The 25216-nt window shown below is 35.9% G+C and overlaps 2 protein-coding genes across 4 annotated transcripts; one reads left to right on the top strand and one right to left on the bottom strand.

Moving 5' to 3' along the window:
* The first annotated feature begins 694 nt into the window (after window positions 1–694).
* Window positions 695–22594, top strand: LOC139782488 (caspase-1). Of its 3 annotated transcripts, XR_011720895.1 has the most exons (5): window positions 702–985; window positions 4808–5067; window positions 5239–5541; window positions 14906–20501; window positions 20661–21314. XR_011720895.1 is itself a non-coding variant. In XM_071721520.1 (4 exons), the coding sequence occupies exons 1-4, from the start codon at window positions 903–905 to the stop codon at window positions 22563–22565; spliced, it is 762 nt and encodes a 253-aa protein (XP_071577621.1). In that variant the 5' UTR covers window positions 695–902; the 3' UTR covers window positions 22566–22594. The 3 variants fall into 3 exon arrangements, 2 of the variants coding, with proteins under 2 accessions (XP_071577621.1, XP_071577620.1); XM_071721520.1 differs by lacking the exons at window positions 14906–20501; window positions 20661–21314 and adding an exon at window positions 22450–22594 and having other exon boundaries at window positions 695–985; XM_071721519.1 differs by having other exon boundaries at window positions 14906–21314.
* Window positions 21382–25185, bottom strand: LOC139782486 (ADP-ribosylation factor-like protein 13B). Its single transcript, XM_071721518.1, has 8 exons — window positions 25052–25185; window positions 24887–24957; window positions 24640–24773; window positions 24368–24483; window positions 24033–24209; window positions 23753–23930; window positions 23329–23359; window positions 21382–23262 (listed from the first exon to the last, which is right to left on the bottom strand). Exons 1-8 carry the CDS (start codon window positions 25141–25143, stop codon window positions 22949–22951), a joined length of 1113 nt encoding a protein of 370 aa, XP_071577619.1. The 5' UTR covers window positions 25144–25185; the 3' UTR covers window positions 21382–22948.
* Between the last annotated feature and the right edge of the window lie 31 nt (window positions 25186–25216).

Here is a 25216-nt window from a genome sequence, read left to right as displayed (position 1 = left end):
CGTTAATTTAATTAATGTTCCTTGCTTAAGCCTTGTGTCCACGATGCTAGAACTGCGTCCGAGTTTCGGTTTAAGCCAATGAAACTGCTGCTTTTCTGTAAGAGCTGCAAGTTGATTGGCTTAATCCGAAACTCGGACGCAGTTCTAGCATCGTGGACACAAGGCTTTACTGGGATAAATGTAATCATGGCTGTCGCGATGAGCGTTGCGCACAATATAAAACAATAACGTTTATAACAACAGAAATTTAATATACTACCGACGTTATTTCTAAGTCCAAATTACAAGGAATTTTGAACTGTTGCATTGATCTCAAATAAATGTCAGAGTAACATTTGAAAAATATATTTTCTGTAACGTTTTTAAAATATTTTAACAACATTCAGAAAAATCATATTACGAAATAATATTTTTCAAATATGTATATAATATTATTAAAAAAACGTTTAAAAAATACACATAAAGTCAATATTTCTAAACGTTAATTTAATGTTCCTTGCTTACTGGGACATTTGTGTCAACTTGTGTCGCTTGCTGGAAAGCTCCCAGAATGACGCTTGTGTCGACTTGAGTCGCTAAATGAAAAGCTCCCATACTGTGCTCCGTGTGCCTCTGGCTTAAGTGTGACTAGTTGGATCCAAAGGAAAGAACCAATCACATTCTATCGTTACTTAGCAGCTCAGTGAGTGGTCGTGCTCCTGGATGGACCCTTTCTCTCTACGTCTCTACACGTTTCAGGTTTCAGAGTTCAGTACAGTTCAGTATTATTCAGCGTTATTGAAGTGCCTGCTACGCTTGGCTACGCTACGCATTTTGTTCAGACAAAGTGACTGCAGAAACTGCGCAGTGAGAGATAGGCTCTTTCCCGCGATCTGTGAGCTCATTACGCGAAAATTAACACCATGTGCTCCACCGACAACAACAGCAGCATGAACAACGGCATGCAGCGCGACGACGTAGGCGACGCGTTTGGATCGTTCGGCAGGTATATACGAGAACTTCGCGTCTACCTGCGTTGCCAGGCACGCGTACACATTTGCGCTATCACACAAATTGCGAATCGTCGCAAGTGTCCATATTGTCTATATTAAAAAAATTTACAATAATTAATTGAACTACAACAAGATATCTGTATATATGCATATATATATATATATATATGTATATATATGTGTATATATATATACATATATATATATATATATATATATATATATATATATATATATATATATATATATATTATAATAATTAAACTCGATATTAGTATTGTAACAAAGAAAGATGTCATTAGAGCGGATTACTCCTATCGTACGTAAGATATGAGACAAGTTTATTTGATACGCAATGATTGTTCAATGACTGCTCGAAGCAAGCTAGATTGCACAAACATGGCACAAACATTGGCTGCATTCCGATATTCACTGTCAGTACTGAAAATCTATATTTTTTTATATTTTACGTCACGTATACTATCGATTTTCAGTACTGACAGTAAATATCGGAATGCAGCTATAAAATGGACTTTTGTCGATTTTTATCATAGAATTAACTCTTATCGATTCGCGAATCATGTGCAATTTCCACGTTTAGATTAAAAGCGAGTCGTATTAAAAATATGAAGAGTAGGGGAGACCGGGGCTATCTGTCCACAGTACTGCTATCTCAAGTTTTAAGAGACAGATGTCTCTACCATTGTAACAAGTAGTTGAAAAATGCCCTACGTAAGATATTTAAATGTTGTTTGTTTTCTTGCGATGCCTCTCGCAGACGCTATATACGTTAAAAGAAAAGCGAAAACAATTATTCACATTTTTCGACGGTCGAAAAATTTGCTGTGCGACAGTAGTTTAACTCAAATTAAAGTAAGCAATTCATAATATTATCAATTAATATATAGTTATCAGGTGTGAGAAGCGTCAAATCTTAATTCCGCATTATCTAAAATTGGCAACATGTTAAAGACTGAAAAACGTGGTCGGGGCTATCTGTTCTATTTTTGATGGGGCAATGTGTCCACACTTCAATGACGAATTGTTCTTTTATAAATAGTGCGTAACTACAAAAGAAAGACTTTTCTTAAGACGGATAAGGTAGACATATCCAATAAAATTATATTTAAAGCGATTAAAAGAATAAAAATTGAGCGAGAATCTTTTCGTAAAATCAGCGTTAGACTTTGGAATAAATGTTCGGGCTCTCACTCGCTACTGTAAAAAAGTGACCTACGAGCAACTACTTGATCCTGCGATTCAAGAATCGTCACCAAATTTTTATTTTAAAAATACACGTCAAGTTAAATATATGAGTTTGTCTTAAATTATTGAGTATTTTCTATTTCAAACGCTGCCGAGGATAAAGTAAAGGCCCCAAATAAAAAAAAAGATTAAAGAATTGAGGGGACCAAAGAAACTCATCACATTGATTTTGCAACGGACTCAAAATCAGTTTGATGCCACCGTATATAAAAAAAAGTCAGCTCTACGCAGGAAACTTATCAAAAAATCTACACAAAGTGCCTACAATACTTCTCTGACTCCAACGACTAGGCAGTTTTTTCAATATTATATATATTAATAATAAATAATATTATAAATAAGTATAGAAATTAATACAAATAATGTGTTTTTTATTATGTGGACAGATAGCCCCTCGAATGTGGACAGATAGCCCAGTATATGGGGCTATCTGTCTACGCTTGACTTGTCCACTTAAAAAATTCGCCTCTTTAAAATGTTAAAAGATCAACGATTCTAATTATGTTTTTTTTTAATAGCAAGGTTGAAAGGTTATACCATTAAAATTTTAGCCAAATATCTTTATTAGGTTTTTAGTAAACTTGAAAAAAGCGTAAAGTGTGGACACATAGCCCCGGTCTCCCCTACGATACGAGATGTAAAATTCAGGCTCTGAATACAGATGTAAATGGGTGCTTTCCTATTATTGACACAAGTCGACACAAACGTCGTTCTTTCTTTCTTTGCATTCAATGAGTAACAAAGACAGAACAACACTTGTGTCAACTTGTGTCAGTAAATGGAAAGCATCCGATGTGTAGCAAATAAGCATGTACCAGAAAACACATACAGACTATATATATTTATTTACATGGCGGCTTAAGGCCATTGCACGTAACAATGTTTTAGTTGTAATCGTAAGGCCGTAAGAAAATAGACCAATCATAGTCGATTATTCTTCTCGCGCTTGAAGAATAATCGAGTGTGATTGGTCTATTTTCTTACGGCCTTATGATTAAAACTAAATCTTTGTTACGTGCAATGGCCTTTATAATCCGGTTTAATTACTATCGTATACTACCCGATCGAAAATTTTTCTTTTTTAGTCATAATAATCATTTAGATATGAGCCTTTTTTGATACTTAAACTATAACTTTTTTAGTATATAAATATTAAAAATTGATTTAAATGTTTAGAATATCAAAATAGGTTCATATTTAAATGATCGTTATAATCAAAAGAAGAAAAATTTTGGATCAGATATATAGGGGTGACCGGAGCAAACTTGACACGATTTTTTCGGAGGCAATTTTCAACAATTAATTAAAATTTTCAAGCGAATTCAATGGTACACATTTAAAGAGTGTTCCTTCAGTTACAAAATTGCTTAACCCTTTCGGTACGGAGAGTGACTATAGTCACTGCCCACATGCTGCTCACTGCGGCCGAGCAACTTGAAATATTAACTTGAAATGCTTCTGTTAATAAATTTTTTTTAATTGTTTTTTTTATTGAGTTTTATTACATATAATAATTGAAGACGTCGAGTGCCTATCTCTCTCGGCCGAATCGCATATATCGACGCTTCGGCCACTGGAGGGCCGTTCGCGTTCCGGTCGCTCCGTACCAAAAGGGTTAAGGAAGTTTTGCTGCATGTCGCTGGTTTTGTCCCCAGTAAAGGAAAAGTGACGCGAAGACAAATTTTCAAATTAAAAAATGCTGGGGCAAACTCGGCACTTTGCCTGATCGACACAATTTGATCTGGAACTTATTTTTTTATTGTCTGAAAATGAAAATACGTTGTTTATCGTGTATTTAGAAAGTGCAAAAATTCAGAATAAGTAAAACAATCATGGGAAATAATGAAAAAAAATTGTTGAACTTTCACAATTATTTTCATCTAAACTCATGTCTGAAAAACAATTAATGCCGATAAACTCGCGATCGGATGTACGCACACATTTGTCATAGAGCCATACGGCTGCATGGCAAGCATCGTTTGTTATTGGGATCCGACGAAACGGCATGGTGTCAACTTTGCCCCGGACGTCGTTTTTCACTTTTGTCACTCCAAAAACATAAAAATTATGAAAATATGAGAAAACGATTATCGGATTCGTATAGAGCATCAAATTTCCCATCAAAATCACTTACCGGTAGATTCGCAAGAGTAAAACTCGATGAAAGAGTAGAAATTTTCGAGAGATAAGAAAAATTACTTTTTATCATCGAAAACGCTTATATCGCACTAAAAATTACACCATAACTCTGAATGTCACCAAATTCCGTTGACAACACTGGCACATAAAGGCACATTTACAGTAGGAAAGGCTGGAGATCCTCCAGGGACTTCCTGGAGGGTCTCTAGGAAAGGCAAGTTTCTACGATATATTTGTCAAAAAGCCTAGTGTCAAGTTTGCCCCGGTGTCGAGTTGCCCCGGTCTCCTCTACAGTAGTTATTAAACTGGATTATAAGCAGCTGTGTAAACATAGTCATAGTCTCTGAATCTAATATGGAAAAGTTTTAAGTTAGAATATATGGAACAACAAGACAAAATTCTTTTTACAGGAGCAGCACAGTTTCTCCTCTCAGTGTAGCACAATTGGCACCTACTCAGCGTTATGCCATATACTATAATATGAATCATTCTAAGCGTGGTGTAGCTCTCATCTTCAATCATGAATTTTTCACTGTCCCACATCTTAAACCTCGCTGCGGTACAAATGTCGATTGTGAAAATTTAACCCTTGCCTTGAAAAATCTTGGTTTTGAAGTGAACGACTTTCACAATTTGACTCACAAAGATGTAGTAAAACAATTGGAAAGAGGTAAGATGCACTTCAACGTTCAACTCGCACATTCAACATTTCTTTAAGAAATTTTTTATTTAAGAGACATTTGTTAAAAAGTATAAGGAGAATGTCTGATGTTTTACAGATGAAATATCATGTAGGATATAACTGAAATATGTGATAACAAGCAGATTATTACTTTCACAGCTGCGGAAATGGATCATTCTGAACATGATTGCTTGGTGATAGCTGTGTTAAGTCACGGTGAACTTGGATTGCTCTACGCTCATGATACTGCGTATAAAGCGGATTCTCTATGGCATTACTTCACTGCCGATAAATGCCAGAGTCTTGCTGGCAAACCTAAGCTATTCTTTATACAAGCTTGCCAGGGTGATAAACTGGATCCAGGTATTAATCTCAAAGAGCGTACTGAAACGGATGGGCTTGTCTCAACATTCCGCATCCCTACTCAAGCGGATTTTCTTATTGCCTACTCAACCATTCCAGGTATTGTCATTTGCGCTATCTGAACATTAACCCTCCATTGCCCTCGTTCAGCAAACGAACGTCAGTACTCTCGTGTTAGCGCCATGCTGCGCTATATAGTATGTTTGTCACTGTATTAGGGGTGTAGTTCCGAATGACCCCTGCTCCTGATTGACCTAAAGTTTTACACATAAGTTGTTTTCGATGTGAGGAATAAAATCGGCGTGGTCCCAACTTCGGGAAATAAAAAAAAAAATTTTTTATGATAGCATTTATCTCTCAATTATTGAGTTGGAGATCTGTGTTTTTGCATCAATTCATGAATTTAGTTGGCTACATATTACATAAGATGACACATAAGTTATTTTTAAAGTTTAGCCACAATTTCGATTTTTTTAAATAATGTCAAATAGTTCATTGTGTACAGGGGTGTGTACACAATAAACCTAGACATTTTTAACAATAATGAACCACATGTTTTATACTGTGAATTGTTAGTGTTATTTTAGTTTTACTATATGTTTTAAAATGTTTATTTAGGGAAGAGATAATTATAAGACATGAATAATGTAAGGTTAGGATAATATTATGACTTTAAATTAAAGCTAATTATATATGTTTGCTAAACTTAATTATATATCTTATGTTTTTATTATTTGAAACTTACAATCAAAATTATTACTTTTAGTCAGACTTTTTCTCACTTAGATTATTATTCATTGTAGCAACTAGTCAATTTAATAATAAGACTTATAACACAGATAACTATAGTAAAAATAACAAAATGGTTCATTGTAGACCATATAACATTTTTTACGATAATCTCCAAAAAATACAGTAAAATAATGCAATAGAATAAAGTTGCTTACAGAATTATAAAGCCAAATATACACACAAAATTATAGAACAATGAAAAAAATGATAGATATAACAACAAAAGCATGAAAAATATGTAAAATTTACGAAAAAAACTTAGTTTGTCGCCCAAAAATCACAAAATGTGGCCTGAAACTGCCGTTCTTCGCGCGATTTGCCGGCCGATTGGGGAGCCAAAGAGGGGTTCAAATGTCGTTGCATGACAACAAGCACAATCTGGCAACATTACATTTATGAAATATTGCAATGGTTCATAGTGTACTACTGGTTCATTGTTGGACTACCTACCCTATATGTTACTGTAAAAGTGATAAATTCAATAATTATATGTAATTACCGGTTATCATGCATAATTTTTAACATACGGTGGTAAATGTGATAAATTATAGCAAATTTATTAATTTTACCAGTAATTGTAACCAAGACTTTTTGATAAAAGTAATAAATCTTTTATTATAATTTTATCTTTTATTATAATTTTGTTGTGGGTGGAAAAATGTGAATCTATTGTATTCACGCATACTTTTCCATCCACACAACAATTAGGTTGGGTTAGGTCAGTTTTTTGGAAGTGGTGCCCCCCGCAGGGGGGCGAAACCTACTGCCTTCATGCATACACTTTCCACGCGAAACGAGGTGCTACATGGGTTTACAACTTTTCACGCGTGGAAAGTTCACGCATGTACTTTGCAACCCTTATGAAAAAGTAGTACTGGTTTTAATACTGGAAAAAATATTGGTGAAAGTACTAGAGACATAAGTACTCAAAGTACTACTAAATTCGACCATACTGACTTCGTCAGTACTCCTTCCCAGTACTCATCCAATACTCATTCAGTACTCCCTTCAGTACTTCCTTTAGTACGCCTTCCAGTACTCCCTCCAGTACTTTCTCCAGTACTCCCCCCAGTACTCCTCCCAGTACTCCCCCCAGTACTCCCCCCAGTACTCCCACCAGTACTCCCTCCAGTACTCCCTCCAGTACTCTTTTAGTACTTATCGAATACTCGTGGGATACTAACGTGTGGTACAGGCGCAGTACTTGCGCAGTACTATCCAAGTAGAACAAAAAGTCAAGATGATATCAAAATAACGTCATATTGATAGTTTGGTGTGTTAATTTAGTATTTTATTAATTTAGTATTTCCAAGATACGTTACGAAAAAGTAGTACTGGCAATCAGTACTCAGTACTGAGTGATCAGTACTCGTAGTATTGACAGTATTAGTATGTTAATACTCATGAATATTGCATAATGGTCAGTACTGTGCCTATTAGTTCTTACAGTACTGGCAGTACTATCATGATAGTACTCCGAATATTAATCTGATAAAGTACTGACCACTTCAATACTTTGAAGTACTAATGAGAATTATTGCTTGTAGTACTGCCAGTACTGTAAGCACTGACAGACACAGTACTGACCATTCTGCAGTATTCATGAGTTTAACATACTAATACTCTCAATACTACGAGTACTGATCACTCAGTACTGAGTACTGATTGCTAGTACTACTTTTTCGTAAGGGAAGGTACACTATATGTCTAATTTAACGGTAATGGAACCCCCCGCAGAGGAGGGCGGAACCTACTGCCTCCACGCATACACTTTCCGCGCAAAACGAGATGCCACATGAGTTTACAACTTTTCACGCGTGCTATATATTATATATTATATATTATATATTATATATACTACAGTCAAGCTAACTCGAACCTCGCTAACTCGAACCTCAACTCGAAAACCTTTATAATTCGAATTTTTGTATTCCCTTGTAAAACCCTCTATAAATCGAAAAAAAAACTCTGTAACTCGAAGTAAACCTCTGTAAGTCGAAGAAAAATAAGAGATTAACTCGAAGTATTTTTCCAGCATCAAGAGACACGGTAGTGTCTCGCGCCAAGTACACGCGAAGCGAGACCGCACCGTGACTTTTTTAAGCGAACGCACGAGTTGTGAGTACTCGAGATTTCGAGATCTGAATAACGAGTAAACGGATCAAGTTCTAAGTAGGCTTGATCGACAGCTTGGGGTCGATTTATAGTGTTTTTAGTTTTTCTCTACGTCCCCTACGAGCGGAGATATTACGACGCAAAGTCTGAAATGTTAAATTTTACAATTAAGATACGTCGCCGTACGGTTGATTTTGCATCGATAGATGGCGTTTTTGAGATACCTCGAGTGTTTGAAAAGAGACAGCATATACGTACGTGTGCGTCGTGTGCGCTCAGTGCAGACAGTGTGTTTAGCGCGTTCAGCGCGCTGTCAGTCAGTTACTTATAACCTAGAAATATATATCGTGCAACACCGTGATCTCTCATCATTAAATACGATCGTTTAATTCCGAATTTCGGTCGCGTCACGCAAGGATCGAAGTGTCACGAAATTGGGATGGGCGTTACAAGAGACGAAATATTAGGCCAGTCATATTAGATATCAAACCTTCCAATTAATCTTCCCAGGTTGCAACCACCATGAATCGCTTTGATTTGAGGTGCTATAAGTGGGATTTATTTTGCTTCGCAAAATTAACAATATTATCAACAAAAAACACGTTTTTTTTTATTTTTTCTCAAATATCTCGAAAACTAAGCAAGATAGAGTAACTAACTATACGTACCTTTTTTGTAGAGCGTAAAATTATCTACAATAATGATCTGAACAACATTTATCGTCAAGTCAGTCGTTTAGCTTGCACGCGCCGTCAAAGTCCGAGACTCGGATTCCGAAAACCCTCGATTTCATCGTTTTTTTTATGTTGCGCCGGTGATTTTTTTCCGTCATTTAAAATGGAATTAAAAATCCCCCTAAAATCACACATCATCTTAGAACTACAAAGAATACTTTTCATGATGCAACCGATTTTTTAGACCCTTTTTCTTTAATTTGTAGCTATGTAAGCAAAAAATTTTGATTTTTTGGAATTGTCTTAGTTTTTCGCTGTTTTCAGGCCTTAGAATTTATTTGAGACGAATTTTATTGTATGCATCTTGTTGTGGGCGAAATTTGCAACAAAAAAGGACCCTTGTATTTTTTTCGTACGACGAACGCTGATTTTTTTATTGACGCGCAAAGTTATCCAATATTGCGCACAGGTCGGATAACGCTTGTTTTACACTAAAATAATTATTTTTTATTAAAATTTACGTGATTTTTCGCATTATTGAACCATATTGCAAAGCCGTTTTTTGCATCTGTATCTCGAATTTCGATCAGTAAAACCTCTATAACTCAAAGTAAAAAGATTTTGCATCAGCTTCTTCCTCCTTCTTTCTTCTTTCTCTGTCCGTTCGCTAAAACAACTGACAAAATTTTAAATGCGATATCTGACAAAATAATAAGGAATGCATAGTCCTTGATTAGTTTGTTTGTTTTGACATTATATTGTTTATCTAGTATGACTTCTCTAATGACTTTTCACTGTTGCTGACTTTAATTTATTTAACCGTTACTCGTCGAGATATTCAGACGTGCTTCTTAACACGTAAGAATTTTATAATTTACTACACTTTTCACTTTGATGAATCCTGCACCACTAAGGAGGTCAAAAATGCTATTACATCATTACGTCCTTTTTTTTTGAAAGAAAAAGTGATATTGATAATAACATATTTAATGCTCTTATAAAAATTGAAAACGCTATAGATTCCCAATAAATTAAAGCCATGAAGCAAAATAAAATCAGTTTTTTTTATTAAATAAAAAAAATTTATATATGAATCTCTATAATGTATCTCTATAAATAAATATGAATTTACTTACTTAAAAGTTATTAAAATTATTAAAACCTTTTACTATTCTGTTGTTTTTTTACGGTAACCTTAAGTTATTTATGTATAATTTCAAAACCTCTATAAGTAGGATTTTTGTTCCACACCTCTATAACTCGAAATCTTGATATCTCGAAATACTCGATAAGTCGAATTATTTTCTAGGCTATGTTCCGAATGCACTCTAGTTAACTAAAGTACTATAGTGTCGTTACGTATACTATAGCATTTTAGTTAACTAGAGTGAATTCAGAACACAGCCCTATTCCCTTGAGTTTTGAGTTAACGAGGTTTGACTGTAGGGGAGACCGGGGCCTAACCGTCGCCGGGGTTGAACCGTCAAATCAAATATCTCGGAACCTGTATATTGTGCGAACTCGCTTTTAACATTGTAAACGCTGCTTATGGTACCCATGTGACCAACGGAGTTTCGGCAGGTTATCTGCCGTGTTATGATTTTTACGAGGGCAAACGTGTTTTCGGAAGGTAAAAGTGAAATTTTCTGCGCGTGGAAATTTTGTAATATCTGCAATAATATTTGCTCTCCAAATCTCAAAGTACGTGATTATAAAGAGTAATGCATGCTGAACACGAATCCAGTGTAGTTTTTTCATTATCGTTGATGTCTAATATTTCGTGGGCGATCAAACCTGAAACTTGTGCTTGGGGCTTATCCGTCAGTAAGCACCCGGGGTTTATCCGTCAGTCTCGTCACTGTGGCGCGCCGGGCGCACGACTCACGGCGATTTCAGGTTAGGTTTCCCTCGAGCGTGATTCTGTCTTCCCTTGCACGTGCGTCAGTTTGTATAGGAGGGAAATGGTACGCACGTATCGTCGCAAAACGGGTGTTTTGGCCGACCGAAAAGATGGCGGACCGTTGTTTTCGAGATCGCTCGCGCTCACGGCACGTCGGCGAGGTACGGCGAGGCACGGCACGGCTCTGAGATCCCGCGATTTCCGCGCGAGAGTTGACATGCCGCGCGCGCGGTAGATCGTCCCGACTCCCGGCCGCGGTAAATCGTCGTTGTTGGTCGTTGTGTTAGTGACAGTCGCGCGTGCGACCGCATCGTCTAGCGTTCGCCGCATCGTCTCGGCGTCATTGTCGCCGCCGTTGTAGTGGTGGTGGTGTCGGTGGTGGTCGTCGTCGTCGTCGTCGTCGTCGTCGTGGTTGTGGTGGTGGTGGTGGTGGTGGTCGTGGCCGTCGTCGTCGTCGTCGTCGTTGCTCCGTACAAAGCGACGTAAATCACAGAATCCCTGGGTCCTGACGGAGCGATTCCGACGACGTGTCGTCGTCGGCGCGTCGAGGAATCGGCGCGAGGACGCCGTCGATTCCCGTTGACAAGGAGCAACTCAAGAAGGCAGTTCTTGCGGTGAGATCAAGGGGCCACTATTTCCAAAGTCTGTTAAACTCACAGACATATCTTCCTATGTCTGTAGTTAAACTCTAGCCGACTATTAAATTAACTTCTATTGACTATTCTGAAAAGTTAACGATCGATTAGAAGTTAACAGACGTTGGAAATAGTGGCCCCCGAACACTACGTAACTACGTTTACACAGCGGCTTGTAATCCGATTTAATAACTACATACCGTATACTATCCGATCCAAAATTTTTCTTCTTTTGATCATAATAATCATTTAGATATGAACTTTTTTAATATTTAAACTACAACTTTTAGTATACAATAGATATATATCAAAGATTATTTCAAATGTTTAGAGTATCAAAATAGGTTCATATTTAAATTATTGTTATAATCAGAAAAGAAAAATTTGGGATAGTATACGGTAGTTACTAAACCGAATTACAAGCCACCGTGTAAACATAGTCTGTATTGTAAGAACAAGAGGATGAAATATCGACCGATACATCGATATTTCATCGATATTTTATTTGCTACAGTAAGACTTAGATTTAATAACAGCGCAAGTCGTGTCGACTCTACGTATTTGTTCTTGACATAGCCCAGGAAAATTAGACGAAAAAATAACAAATCTGCGGAAAAATTTGCACCCAGCTGAATTTTTGCATAGACCTTTATTTTGTCTTTATAAACAATATATGAAAAGTCTCCATCGATGTGACCCCTGCTAAAAATTTTACAGAGGGTCAAAGGTAAAGAAAAACAGTTTTTCGCGAATATCTCTTTATTCATTAGTCTTACGGCAAAAATAGTTTTTACAAAATTTATAGCTTATAAAATTCTTTATAAAAAACGTTTCATAAGTTTTTTTCGTACGATCAATCGTTTTCGTGTCCTGCGGCTTACAAAGTTTCAACTTTCATACGTTTCAGAGATAATGCACTGTTTTCCACACCACCTCGAAGGTACAGTGCTAGGCGCGTTTTTTGTAATGTCCCCAGTAGGCCTAATTCACTGTTTTTCTGAGAGAAATAAAACAATTAAGTACTTCTTCAATTCCCTCCGTTGGATCGATATCCATAACTTCTTCAATTTCCATGGCTTCCGCCAAGAAATCTGCAGGATGTACATCTTCGTAGCTGCAGTCGGCATAGCATTCTTTGATTGCATCAGGTGCTGCGTTGAGACTGGCAACGGCAATGTCCACATACTGCTGAACATTTTAAACCAATTTTTCTGCAGCCACAGTTGAATCCGCAACTTTTCGAGCAATTGCAAAAAAATGGAGTTTAACAGAGTGTCCGGAGCAGATGGTAGCAAAGATGGAATCGGTTCTGATCATATCATCATTCCTCCTTATCCATTCTTAGTTTTCAGGATTGAGATCGTTCCCCGAACCATGTTTGCACTTGACAGTACACCCAATACAAATGCTGTTGAGCAACACTAGATGTTGATGGAAGAATAGATAATTTCACTGCCTCAGTAAGCAGCGTTAATTTAGCAAAACAATAATATCTAAATGTGTCTATTGATTCCTCATTATGTCAAGCGCTATACATCGCCAAAAGAAAGCGTACTCCATTAGTAAAAATTAATTGTGACGAACATACTTTTATTTTAAAAACCTCCGCAGAATTTCTCAAATCGTCACGTTTTTCTAATATTTTTAAAGCTTTCGATTTACCTTTATTAAACAGAGCTGACGTCGTGTCGCAGCCAGTGATTACGTGCAAAAACAAAATATGGTCTTTACTTTTACCATATCCTCTCTGTTCAACAAAGGTAAATTGAAAGCTTTAAAAATATTAGAAAAACGTGACGATTTGAGAAATTCTGCGGAGGTTTTTAAAATAAAAGTATGTTCGTCACAATTAATTTTTACTAATGGAGTACGCTTTCTTTTGGCGATGTATGGCGCTTGACATAACGAATCAATAGACATATTTAGATATTATTGTTTTGCTAAATTAACGCTGCTTACTGAGGCAGTGAAATTATCTACTTTTCCACCAACATCTAGTGTTGCTCAACAGCATTTGTATCAGGTGTACTATCAAGTACAAACACGGCTCGGGGGACGATCTCAATCCTGAAAACTGAGGATGGATAAGGAGGAATGATATTTCAGAACCGATTCCATCTTTGCTATCATCTGCTCCGGACACTCTGTTAAACTCCATTTTTTTTTGCAACTGCTCGAAAAGTTGCGGATTCAACTGCAGGAAAATTGGTTTAAAATGTTCAGCAGTGTGTGGACATTGTCGTTGCCAGTCTTGTCTCAACGCAGCACCTGATGCAATCGAAGAATGCTATGCCGACTGCAGCTATGAAGATGTACATCCTGCAGATTTCTTGGCGGAAGCCATGGAAATTGAAGAAGTTATGGATATCGACTCAACGGGGGGAATTGAAGAAGAAGTACTTAATTGTTTTATTTTTCTCAGAAAAACAGTGAATTAGGCCTACTGGGGACATTACAAAAAACGCGCCTAGCACTGTACCTTCGAGGTGGTGTGGAAAACAGTGCATTATCTCTGAAACGTATGAAAGGTGAAACTTTGTAAGCCGCAGGACACGAAAACGATTGATCCTACAAAAAAAACTTATGCAACGTTCTTTGTAGAGAATTTTATAAGCTACAAATTTTGTGATAACTATTTTTGCCGTAGGACTAATGAATAAAGATATATTCGCGAAAAACTGCTTTTTTCTTTACCTTTGACTCTCTGTAAAATTTTTAGCAGGGGTCACATCGATGGGGACTTTTCACATATTGTTTATAACGACGAAATAAAGGTCTATGCAAAAATTCAGCTGGGTGCGAATTTTTTCGCAGATGAATCCTAATTTTCCTGAGCTATGAATGCTGCGTTTAGATATATCACACGTTAGCACTTTCAAAATCTAATCGAAAAATTGTACTAACAAGGGAATTTTGGAAAATAATCATATAAATATAATCTAAAAGATTAAACTAAATACGCCATTTACGATCCGCGCTGGATCTTGGTAGCCTGATTATTATATATTTTTTGCGTATTACACATATCTTTAAGATCGGATAATTCATAAGGCGGATCGTAAATGACAATTTAGTTTAATCTATTTGATTGCATATCATAACGGTCGTATAATTCTCGTATTATTGATAATGTAAAAGGTTGTAGATGAAAAGTCAAAAAGTTGCAGAGTCAACTTTTATGCCATATCTATGCAATTGAAAAAATAAGATGTGATGTTAGCGCTCGCTTAACATGAGAGCAATGGAAAGTTAAATTATTATAGAAAGATATTTAATATTCTGAGGAAGAGGCAAATTACCCGATTTAAGTACTTTGCTACTTAAAAATGATTTTTAAAAATTGATAGGTTATTATTCCTGGAGGAATACCAGCCGCGGATCCTGGTTTATGCAAGCATTGTGTATGGAATTACGCGATAACGGCACTCATTATGATTTACTGACTCTGCTGACATTTGTATGCCAACGCGTTGCCCTGGATTATGAGTCAAATACACCTGACAACATGGCCATGCATCAGCAGAAGCAAATCCCATGCATTACTACTATGCTGACGCGTTTGGTAAAATTTACGTCTCCAAGGAATGGAGTTATATAGCCTGTAGAGTAAAGGAAATTATTACATCGCATTTATGTACCTATTTACGATATACAGGCCATATCGTTGAGTAAGGCTGCAAATGGTGCAAATATCAATTTTATTCATGCGCCATAGTTTTCTAGTATGATTGCCGCGTATTACATGCTAGATTTAGCATTTTATATCTATATTTAATATTATTTTAAAATAATTTTATATACTGTTCGTATCCCAGTGGAAGTATTGCATCTAAACTAACTATAACAGTATGAAATAATTCTTGTTTTTTTTTTTTTTAAGGCAGATTTTTATACAGGTATTTTTATTTCTTTTGCTCACATTATTGTTCCTCCCATCTCTACCAGGAAAACAGATCATTAAACTGCTAGAATCCTTTCTTTTCACATTTTTCAATTTTCACTCATACCTCCCCAGATAGCAAGTTGCCCGCAGGTTGCTGTCAATTTGCTTAAAACTGCTCTGCTAAGTTGCCTTCAATATTGAGGAAAGCGGCTTCCGATTTTGCCTATTGGATTGCCGACTTTTATTGCCACCAAAACGATTGCCAACAGATTGTGGCAACTTTTATGGCAATAAGTATGCTACGAGCTTTCCGCTTGTTTGCGTAAGGTAATCGTTGTCTGCATAATGCTTTTAAGTTGCTCTAAACGAAATTACTGTTGTCCGGTGACAGCAATATGATGGCAACTGAAGGGAAACTTATGCCAAACACTATTTCCTTTCTTATGCCAAGGAATGCTTGGCTATCTGGGTCTCTACGTGACAAAAAAATCCTGTGTTGTGATAGCATTTCAATCTTTTTTTTTACATTTAGCATAATAACGATAAGCATCAAAGTATAAAATATCTGAACAAAATTTGAAGAGAACTTCAGAAACAACTGCCGTGCTTATGACATTCGCGTTTCATACGATTTAAGATATATAATAAGTACAAATAAAAGAGTTATCGACTGCAAAATATACCTACGTTATATACAATATTCTTAATCATATTTCGTCAATAATTCGTATAAATATAAGATATATACATATATGAAAAAGATTAGCTATTTCGTATGTCTATTACAGTAGCATTGATGTTACACACATACAAACAGGATATTTTTTAATTATATATTATAAATCACATATATATGTATATATATATTATATACATACTAACAGGGTGATTCAGGATCTCTACAACAAACTCTGAGGAACGATAGATCTCGCAAAGAGGACCATTTTGTGTGAAGCAACCCTTGTTCTCTGACACATCGTTTAGGAGCTACGCGACCGCGCAGACAGATTTTAGGTGACATTTATTACAATTTCCGCTCATAAAAAAGCAGTGTAAGAGGTTTTATTGTTAACGCTTTTCCGCGATGCAGATTGGTTCTCTTATTGTGCTGACTTCGTGAGCATCTGTCGCGTATTTTGACAGTTTTATGTGTATCAAGAGGTTAATAATGTAATAGTATAATAGAGTTTGTCGCGGAGGTCCTGAATCACCCTGTATATACAATATGTAATATATATATGTATGATGTGACTGTCCTATACTACGTTTACGCGAGCGTTACTTCTGTAGTAACTTACGATAAATCACTCGTTTACGCGAAGTAAATTATCGTAAGTTACTACAAAATCCCGTTTACGCGAAGAAAATTCCTGTTTACGCGAAGGAATTATCGTAAGTTACTACAGAAGTAAAGCTCGCGTAAACGTAGTACTAGGCCGGTATTCATATACTACGTTTATGCGAGCTTTACTTCTGTAGTAACTTACGATAATTCCTTCGCGTAAACAGGATTTTCCTTCGCGTAAACGGGATTTTGTAGTAACTTACGATAATTTACTCCGCGTAAACGATCGAGTGAATCCCCAAGCAGCATTTTTCGGTTAACTTTCCGACTAAGGACTACTTTTCTACTAATCACAACGTTGTAAGCGGTCCAAGAAAGTTATAAAATGTAACTTATAATTAAAAGATAATACTAACGTTTTTTGGACGTTGTCATAACGTTAAAATTACGACGTGCTTTTTTTATCATTTCCCCAACGTCAAATTTGAAACAGTTTAATACTACGTTTACGCGAGCGTTACTTTTGTAGTAACTTACGATAATTCCTTCGCGTAAACGGGATTTTCCTTCGCGTAAACGGGATTTTGTAGTAACTTGCGATAATTTACTCCGCGTAAACGAGTGATATATCGTAAGTTACTACAGAAGTAACGCTCGCGTAAACGTAGTATAAGTCCTATTACCCGACGTTAAGATATTTAACGTTCGCCTGACGTTATACTCTGCACCACACTTTTCGAGCGACTTCACCCTTACGTAATTCCCAACGTAAACCAACGTTTTGTTATCAAGCGTTGTAAAACGCTAACGTTGTGAAACGTCGCCTGTGGTCATTTCTGACTGACGTTAAGAATCGCGAGAAATGGTAACAAATTCTGCCTAAAAGAGAGTAGAGATATAAGTGTAAATCCGACTTACGCTTAACGCTATACCATAACCATAACCTAGATCACCATAGATGGTATTGCATAGGTCGGATTTGGTTAAGATATACGACGCATTCGCAAATCTAGTATAGAATTTTCAACTAATCGATACTTTATCGACATGTTAAGTCAGTTTGGCGACCTTGTTAAGACTTTTAGTCAATATAGGTACAATTTTGCCTACAGTGGTATACTACTTAGTTTGCAAAAGTCTGAAAAAGTTCATTATTTTATACGAGAAGACAAATCTTAGTAGAATTTATCGCACCTTTTACTACGTAAAGTTTGATATAGTGTGGAACGCTGACTTCACCATTTTCATTCCTCAAAGAGGAAGGCAAATAATCCGCCATTTTCCAGTATATTTAGATTTATATTTTTTAACGCACTTTATTAACAATTTAAAGCATTTATATAATATCTGTTGTTAAAGTTTTGACAACATGTTTATTTTAAAAGTAATTTTGATAAAAAAAATAAAAATCTACATTTTGAAAATTTTAGTTATTTAATAGAATATTTAATAAATTGGAATATTTTAGAAGGGATTCGTCTAATTTCGACCTATTATTTCCACATTTATCAATAAAGTGGGTTTCGTTATAAATTTTCAGTGCTGGGTTCGTGTATTTATGGCAAAATTACAATAGTATCAAAGACTGCGCAAACTATATTTTTCCTCTAAAGCCATTTTATTTGTGCCAAATTGATAAGTACGTATTATGATACATTTATTACACCAATGCCGTCATATGGTTTGAATGGAAGCACGAAAACTACACGTAATATTACGTTGTGAAAAAATAACCTCAGGTCTAGCAGAGTGTACAAAATCAAAGTTTACAAAAATTACTTACACCAACGTTAAAACTGGTGGAAAAAATGTAACCTCAATTTAACTTATATAAGTCGGATCCCAACGTTGGTACAACCTAAATTTGATTCCCCAAATTAGTGCAAAAGAGGGTTGAAACGAAGTAGCGAAAACGTTGGATACCAACGTTAAGTGTGTTTATCTTAACGTCGGGCGGACGTCAAAATGCTGCTTGGGTCACCGTAAGTTACTACAGAAGTAACGCTCGCGTAAACGTAGTAATAGTCAGATCTTATATTTAAGACCGTCTTATATAAGTACAATCTTAAGATGTTATGAACCAATCACAGAGCCGTATTAGCATTTTAAGACATTACTTAAGACGGTTTTGAAATAAGATCCGACTATGAATACCGGCCCTAATTTTTACGATTATTACTACGTTTACGCGAGCGTTACTTCTGTAGTAACTTACGATAATTCCTTCACGTAAACGGGATTTTGTAGTAACTTACGATAATTTACCCCGCATAAACGAGTGAATTATCGTAAGTTACTACAGAAGTAACGCTCACGTAAACGTAGTATATGTAACAGTATAAAGGTGCATTAATTCGATGAGTAATAGAATTCTGACTTATTGGCCGCTGGGTCTTTAATAATTATTAAAGTAAATTATTAAAAAATCAGAATTCTATGACCAATCGAATTAATGCACCTTACTGTACATGTGTGTATAGGATGGAGCATTTAAGTGTTACAATCTATTATCCCTGAAAATACACGTCATATACTACGTTTACGCCAGCGTTACTTCTGTAGTAACTTACGATAATTCCGTCGCGTAAACGGGATTTGTTTTCGCGTAAATGGGATTTTGTAGTAACTTACGATAATTTACTCCGCGTAAACGAGTGAATTATCGTAAGTTACTTCTGTAGTAACTTACGATAATTTGTTCGCGTAAACGGGATTTTGTAGTAACTTAAACGATAATTTACTCCGCGTAAACGAGTGAATTATCGTAAGTTACTACAGAAGTAACGCTCGCGTAAACGTATAGTAATAGCAAAAATTGTTTAGATAAAAGTTATATATATACTACGTTTACGCGAGCGTTACTTTTGTAGTAACTTACGATAATTCCTTCGCGTAAACGGGATTTTCCTTCGCGTAAACGGGATTTTGTAGTAACTTGCGATAATTTACTCCGCGTAAACGAGTGATATATCGTAAGTTACTACAGAAGTAACGCTCGCGTAAACGTAGTAATAGTCTGCAGGGGGATAAATGGTAAAATCAATTTTTGAAAATTGTATTTGAAAATTGTGTGTGTGTGTGTGTGTGTGTGTGTGCGTGCGCGCGCGCGCGCCCTGGGCATATATTAAGGTCCTTGCATAATATCAGGCAACAGGCAATAGGAACAAGAAATAACCAAAAATTTGTTAATTACAACCTAAAAATTCGAATGCTATTGGTTAGCAACAGGCAATAGGCACAGAATTTTCAACATGACGGAAAATTCTGTGTCTATTGCCTGTGTCACTGTTTATTCTGCATTTATACATGATTTTTTTATTTCTATTCCCTGTTCCTATTGCCTGTTGCCTGACATTGTGCAAGGGTCTTTATGGAACTTTTTTGGATTCCAAAATTGAAATTATTTCGTTTTCCCTAGAAAACACAATAGAAATCTAGGAAATAACTAAACAATTCCGAAAAATTCCATAAGGGTGCAGTCCCACGTAGAGAAAAAAGCGGAACGGAAAGCAAGCACAGTGGGGGGTAACTAATAATCAGAACGTTTCTCCAAATATTCGTTCCGATTTTATATGAGGCTGAAGTCGATCCTATGGCATGTATTTTCTGCGTAACGCGTAACCGCGTAACCAATCACAAGCGTGAATATGCGTAACAGAAAATGCGAAACGTCTCTGATTGGTTACGCGATACGCGTTACGCGGAAAATATCAGTCCATAGGGCCGGGGCCTAATACGTGCCCTGCAGATACCGAGATCATCAGATATGCATTGTGTTGCTAGATTAAGGAACATAAGTGCTGGTCTACAACCTTGCTTTAAAGAGTATTTAAGCCGTAAGAAATTGACCAATCACAGTGGAATATGAGGAAAATACTCGACTGTGATTGGTCAATTTCTTACGGCTTAGAGCTTAAATACTTACTAAAGCAAGGTTGTAGACCAGCACTTACGTACTAAATAAAGATTTAAGAGGAACGGATCAATTAGTATTACAGCGGAGATTGCTGTATTCGCAAGAGAAACGGTAACGAAAATTGCGAAACGTGATACAAAGTCTTTCATAGTGAGAGTAACGGAATTTATATGCCTTATACACAATTGTTTGATAACTATAGTTAAACTGTGTAAGACTATTAGCGTACGCATGACATGCATATTCAACGGTAGTTTCTGCGAATCGTGTTCTCATTTATTGTTCCTCGTATAGTAATATATATGCAGTTTACCATACAAATGTATTTTGCAATGTAAACAATATCTTATCTAAATGACATTATAAAGCGATTGCTCAAAGATATAAGATGTCATTGCAAAATATAAGATTGTACAATGTCCATTGTGCGTTGTGATAAGTGTGTACTAAAAATAGCCACTACATAGGCCACATGAATCAGGCATTTGGAAATTGCATTTTTCAGAATCAGTGTTACCGGAGTAGTGAAGTAATTTTGCAGCATCTTTATACACATAAATTTAGTAATATTTTGTGTGCTTTGTATCGTATATATTTGTAATATCTTTCTATACACGAACTTGTATACAAATTTACACAATAAATCAATAAAATATAACGTATAAATGTTGACGTGCTGCAGTAATGCATTTATACTAGTTACATGCAAGGATACCTGATACTTTTCTTTGTGGACACATTTAGTTGGATAATCCATTTATTATATTACATATATATTATGAATTTACAAGTTTTTTATTTTAACAATATATATTATTATTAATATTTATATAACTAATAATGGCGAATTCGGTTAGACGCACCAGTGCGCATTCAAGCCGTTGTACACTGATTTAATTTCTAATATTTAAAGTAAAATGCAAATATTTCGACTGATTAATGCCCAATACATATTTTACCAAATAGTACAATAAAGATAATTGAGGATTTCGTGACTTAACCCGTTTATATCAAACATACACTTTACGTTGATTCGTGTACGACGGCTTTAATGTGCACTGAGTACGCACTGGTCTAACCAAATTCGCTATAAAGTTACTTTCGCGTTTTTTCCGATTTCGAAAATGTAAATCTAACGGTATAAAGCATTTTCGTACAAAAGATATTAATTTGAAATGTGTAGAGTTAAGCAATCCTAATTTACTAAAACTAACAATATTTAAGATATTACGTATCTAAAAGTCTATCCATAACAGTTTTTATCAACTCACATTTTTACAATCATTTACAGCTTTTCATTCATAGTACATTATATATGGTTCTCTTTAAGGGGGTATAACACCTTTGAGCATGAAATTTAACCTTTTTTTTCACGATTTTTTTTAACATATAAGGAATAGAGCAATCGAAAATCGGCTTTAAGGGGTCTTTTTATTATACATTAAAGATGTAAAAAAAAATTTTTTGTATATAAAATTATTCGTATATAAAATATACACCCTGTCAAAAGAGGCCGTGTGCGTCCAGCTGGTGTACACGATTTCGGCTGACTGGTATGACCTAGAACAGAAATCCAAAAAAATTCTTAATCTGTGATAGATTGGCTATGGAGGTACATAGGATTTTTGAAAAATACTGATTTTTGCGAAATTGACACTAATTTAAACAAAAGTGTCCAAATTTACACTGAAAAATCGTGTATAAAATTGGTTCCCAAAAAAAAACTACCAATCCAATTTAAAAACGGCTATGTACCTCCATAGCCAATCTCTCACAGATTAAGAATTTTTTTGGATTTCTGTTCTAGGTCATACCAGTCAGCCGAAATCGTGTACACCAGCTGGACGCACACGGCCCCGGACAGGGTGTATATTTTATATACAAATAATTTTATATACAAAAAATTTTTTTTTACATCTTTAATGTATAATAAAAAGACCCCTTAAAGCCGATTTTCGATTGCTCTATTCCTTATATGTTAAAAAAAATCGTAAAAAAAAAGGTTAAATTTCATGCTCAAAGGTGTTATACCCCCTTAACTTAAGTATAAAGGCCCTTGCACAATGCCAAGCAACAGGCAATAGGAACAGGAAATAATCAAAAATTCGTTAATTACAACCTAAAAAATTCGAATGCTACGATTGGTTGACAACAGGCAATAGGCACAGAATTTTCAACGGAACTCTGTGTCTATTGCCTGTGCCACTGTTATTCTGCATTTATATATGATTTCTGATTTCTATTCCCTGTTCCTATTACCTGTTGCCTGGCATTGTGCACGGGCCTTAAAAGTTACAGATGTGCTGCTATTGAGGCACTTGACCAGGAATGTTGATTATCGTCATATTATTTGATAATTGTTGCGATCTTTCTGGCGCTGTATACGGACGGATTAGCGTAACTTTATTTTCGTAACTTTCACTAGGACTGATATTTAGATTCAAGTGATCTAATATTGTAGTCATAGTTTGTGTGCTTTTCTCTCCAGCGAGAGTCCCTACATTAGGCGTAAGATTTCGTAAAAGACTTTCGCATTTAATAGTTGATTGCTCAATTGGAAGAGGGGCAGTCTTATTTCTCTTTACAAAAACTTTTATAATGCTTCTCCTTTCATTGGTACCTATAAAAATATTTCATATTGATTTAGGATGTTATATATTTGTTTTATTAACATAGGTACACGTACCATTGCACGATTCATTTATTAAAGCTTCATCCTGAAATTTTTAGAAGAAAATATCAGATCGATAATAAGAAATTTAAATTGAGAGATTTGTGTCATCATATTTCTAAGATACAAACATAAAGCTAGATCTTCATCTATCGTAACGCTTTGATCGCGATCGTAAGCAATTAAGCCGTCGTAAACCGTATATCTATGCCAATATATCTATAAACACACTTTTCTTCGCACGTCGAGAAGGCTGACAGGTTAGGTTATGTTGTAACGCCAGACAAGCGTCGTAATCGTAAAAGTTCAAACTGAGTCAACTTATATGATGAGCTTACGATAGCTGTTACGACGAGCGTTACGATCGCTTACGATGAACTTTACGATAGATGTAGTTCGGGCTTAGAGCGACTGTGTACAATTAATATTCATTGTGCACCTTTGCCGCCAAAAGATCTTTAATAGGTTTGAAAGGATTGGAGTGTATAGACACTTTCGATGGCGTATTTGACACAACAGACTGTGCCCGTTGAACGCTTTTATGTTGAAAATTCTGTGATTGTTTGACTCTGTTGTTCAGAACAGCATAATTCTTCACTATAATATCCAACAACCATCTGGAGGAGAATAAATTCTGATCATCAATATGACAGTATATGCCATTAATCTCTTATTTCGTGCACGTATCTAAATCTTCTTAACAGTAATTCTAAGCTTACTTATATCCATCCTTTATACCCGCAATACTACTCTTGGATTGCTCCTTGTCATAAATGCAGGAGCACGTTTCTACTCTTGTCGGACATCTCATGGCATTAGCCGCACGCTCTACATCCAGGTTTTCAACCACATCTAGCTCGTCGATAGCTTCATTCAGATCTTGTTTGTTGGCGAGTCTATGCATACATTACGAAAATCTGAATGAGATTTGTACCGGCAATACCACACAACTTATCAACATCTTTGATCATTATATGCACACAAATGACCTAATCTGCTTTTCGTATGTGCGCAAGCAAAAGTGTGCAGAGACATAACTTCAGAGATCTCTTACAACAATATTGGTTTCGTCAAGATATGTTCATGTGTGATTAATTCGTTAAATACAACTTTATTCTCTGCAAGACGGGAAATATCACTAGCATCCACCACGTATATAAGTCCATGTATCTAAAAGATGTCAGTTGAGACATATATAGAGATATTGAAGTTGCTGTTTGCAGTTAGCAATGTTAGCATAGATGTAGCAGTCAATTGTCTGATGTTCTTATCGTAACATTTAATTATAACTATCGTTATTTATTTAGATTTACATAAGTCACTTACATCGTTGTAATATTTAGGCCACAATGCTCTAATCTGGGAGCTGCCTCCGAGATCATATATCTTCACGGAATATGACTTGTGCTTCAGGGATACCATCCGGAATCCTACCGTGGGCAGCACCTTCTGATCTGAATCTACAGAACAAGAATACGTATTGTACCAAAATTTAATACCATACAGCGATAAGCTTCATTTGCAGGAATTTTCGCTTAGTGTTAAACCTATTTTTAATTCTTGAAAAATTTACCGCCACTAATGTGATTGAGTATCATAGACTTTCCGGCATTGTCCAGTCCCACAATGAGCAAAACAATGGTCCTGAAATCGTGAAAAATAAATGTAAACAAAAGGACGTCATCTCTCTCCTTATTTCATATCCAACACGCATTCTTCGTTCATAAATGATGCGTACTTCTCTGCTGTACGGTTTCTTCGCAGCCTCCTCAGTATACTTCTGATGCAACTACTCATCGCGGGAAGAGAGAGAGAAAATCGCAATCCCATGCTTCCCGCGGTCTTAATCGCGCTCCGGTGGACTTCTGTTATTCATCGAGTCCATCGAGTCCTTCCTTCCTTT

The sequence above is a fragment of the Temnothorax nylanderi genome, unplaced genomic scaffold, assembly GCF_030848795.1.
Source record: "Temnothorax nylanderi isolate EJ_2023f unplaced genomic scaffold, tnyl_v1.0 TNYL_tig0416_pilon, whole genome shotgun sequence".
Taxonomy (NCBI): Eukaryota; Metazoa; Arthropoda; class Insecta; order Hymenoptera; family Formicidae; genus Temnothorax; species Temnothorax nylanderi.
The sequence above is the reverse complement of the archived record's forward strand: the minus strand, read 5'-3'. Positions and strand labels throughout refer to the sequence as shown.

Excerpts from the sequence above, each read along its gene's own strand:
- LOC139782488 (XM_071721519.1), top strand. The coding sequence starts at position 903 with ATGTGCTCCACCGACAACAACAGCAGCATGAACAACGGCATGCAGCGC. Across the intron at positions 986-4,807 it reads GCGTTTGGATCGTTCGGCAG|GAGCAGCACAGTTTCTCCTC; the intron begins GTATATACGAGA and ends TTCTTTTTACAG. Across the intron at positions 5,542-14,905 it reads TGCCTACTCAACCATTCCAG|GTTATTATTCCTGGAGGAAT; the intron begins GTATTGTCATTT and ends AAAAATTGATAG.
- LOC139782486 (XM_071721518.1), bottom strand. The coding sequence starts at position 25,143 with ATGGGATTGCGATTTTCTCTCTCTCTTCCCGCGATGAGTAGTTGCATC. Across the intron at positions 24,958-25,051 it reads AGAAACCGTACAGCAGAGAA|GACCATTGTTTTGCTCATTG; the intron begins GTACGCATCATT and ends TCACGATTTCAG. Across the intron at positions 24,210-24,367 it reads TTGACGAAACCAATATTGTT|ACTCGCCAACAAACAAGATC; the intron begins GTAAGAGATCTC and ends ATGTATGCATAG.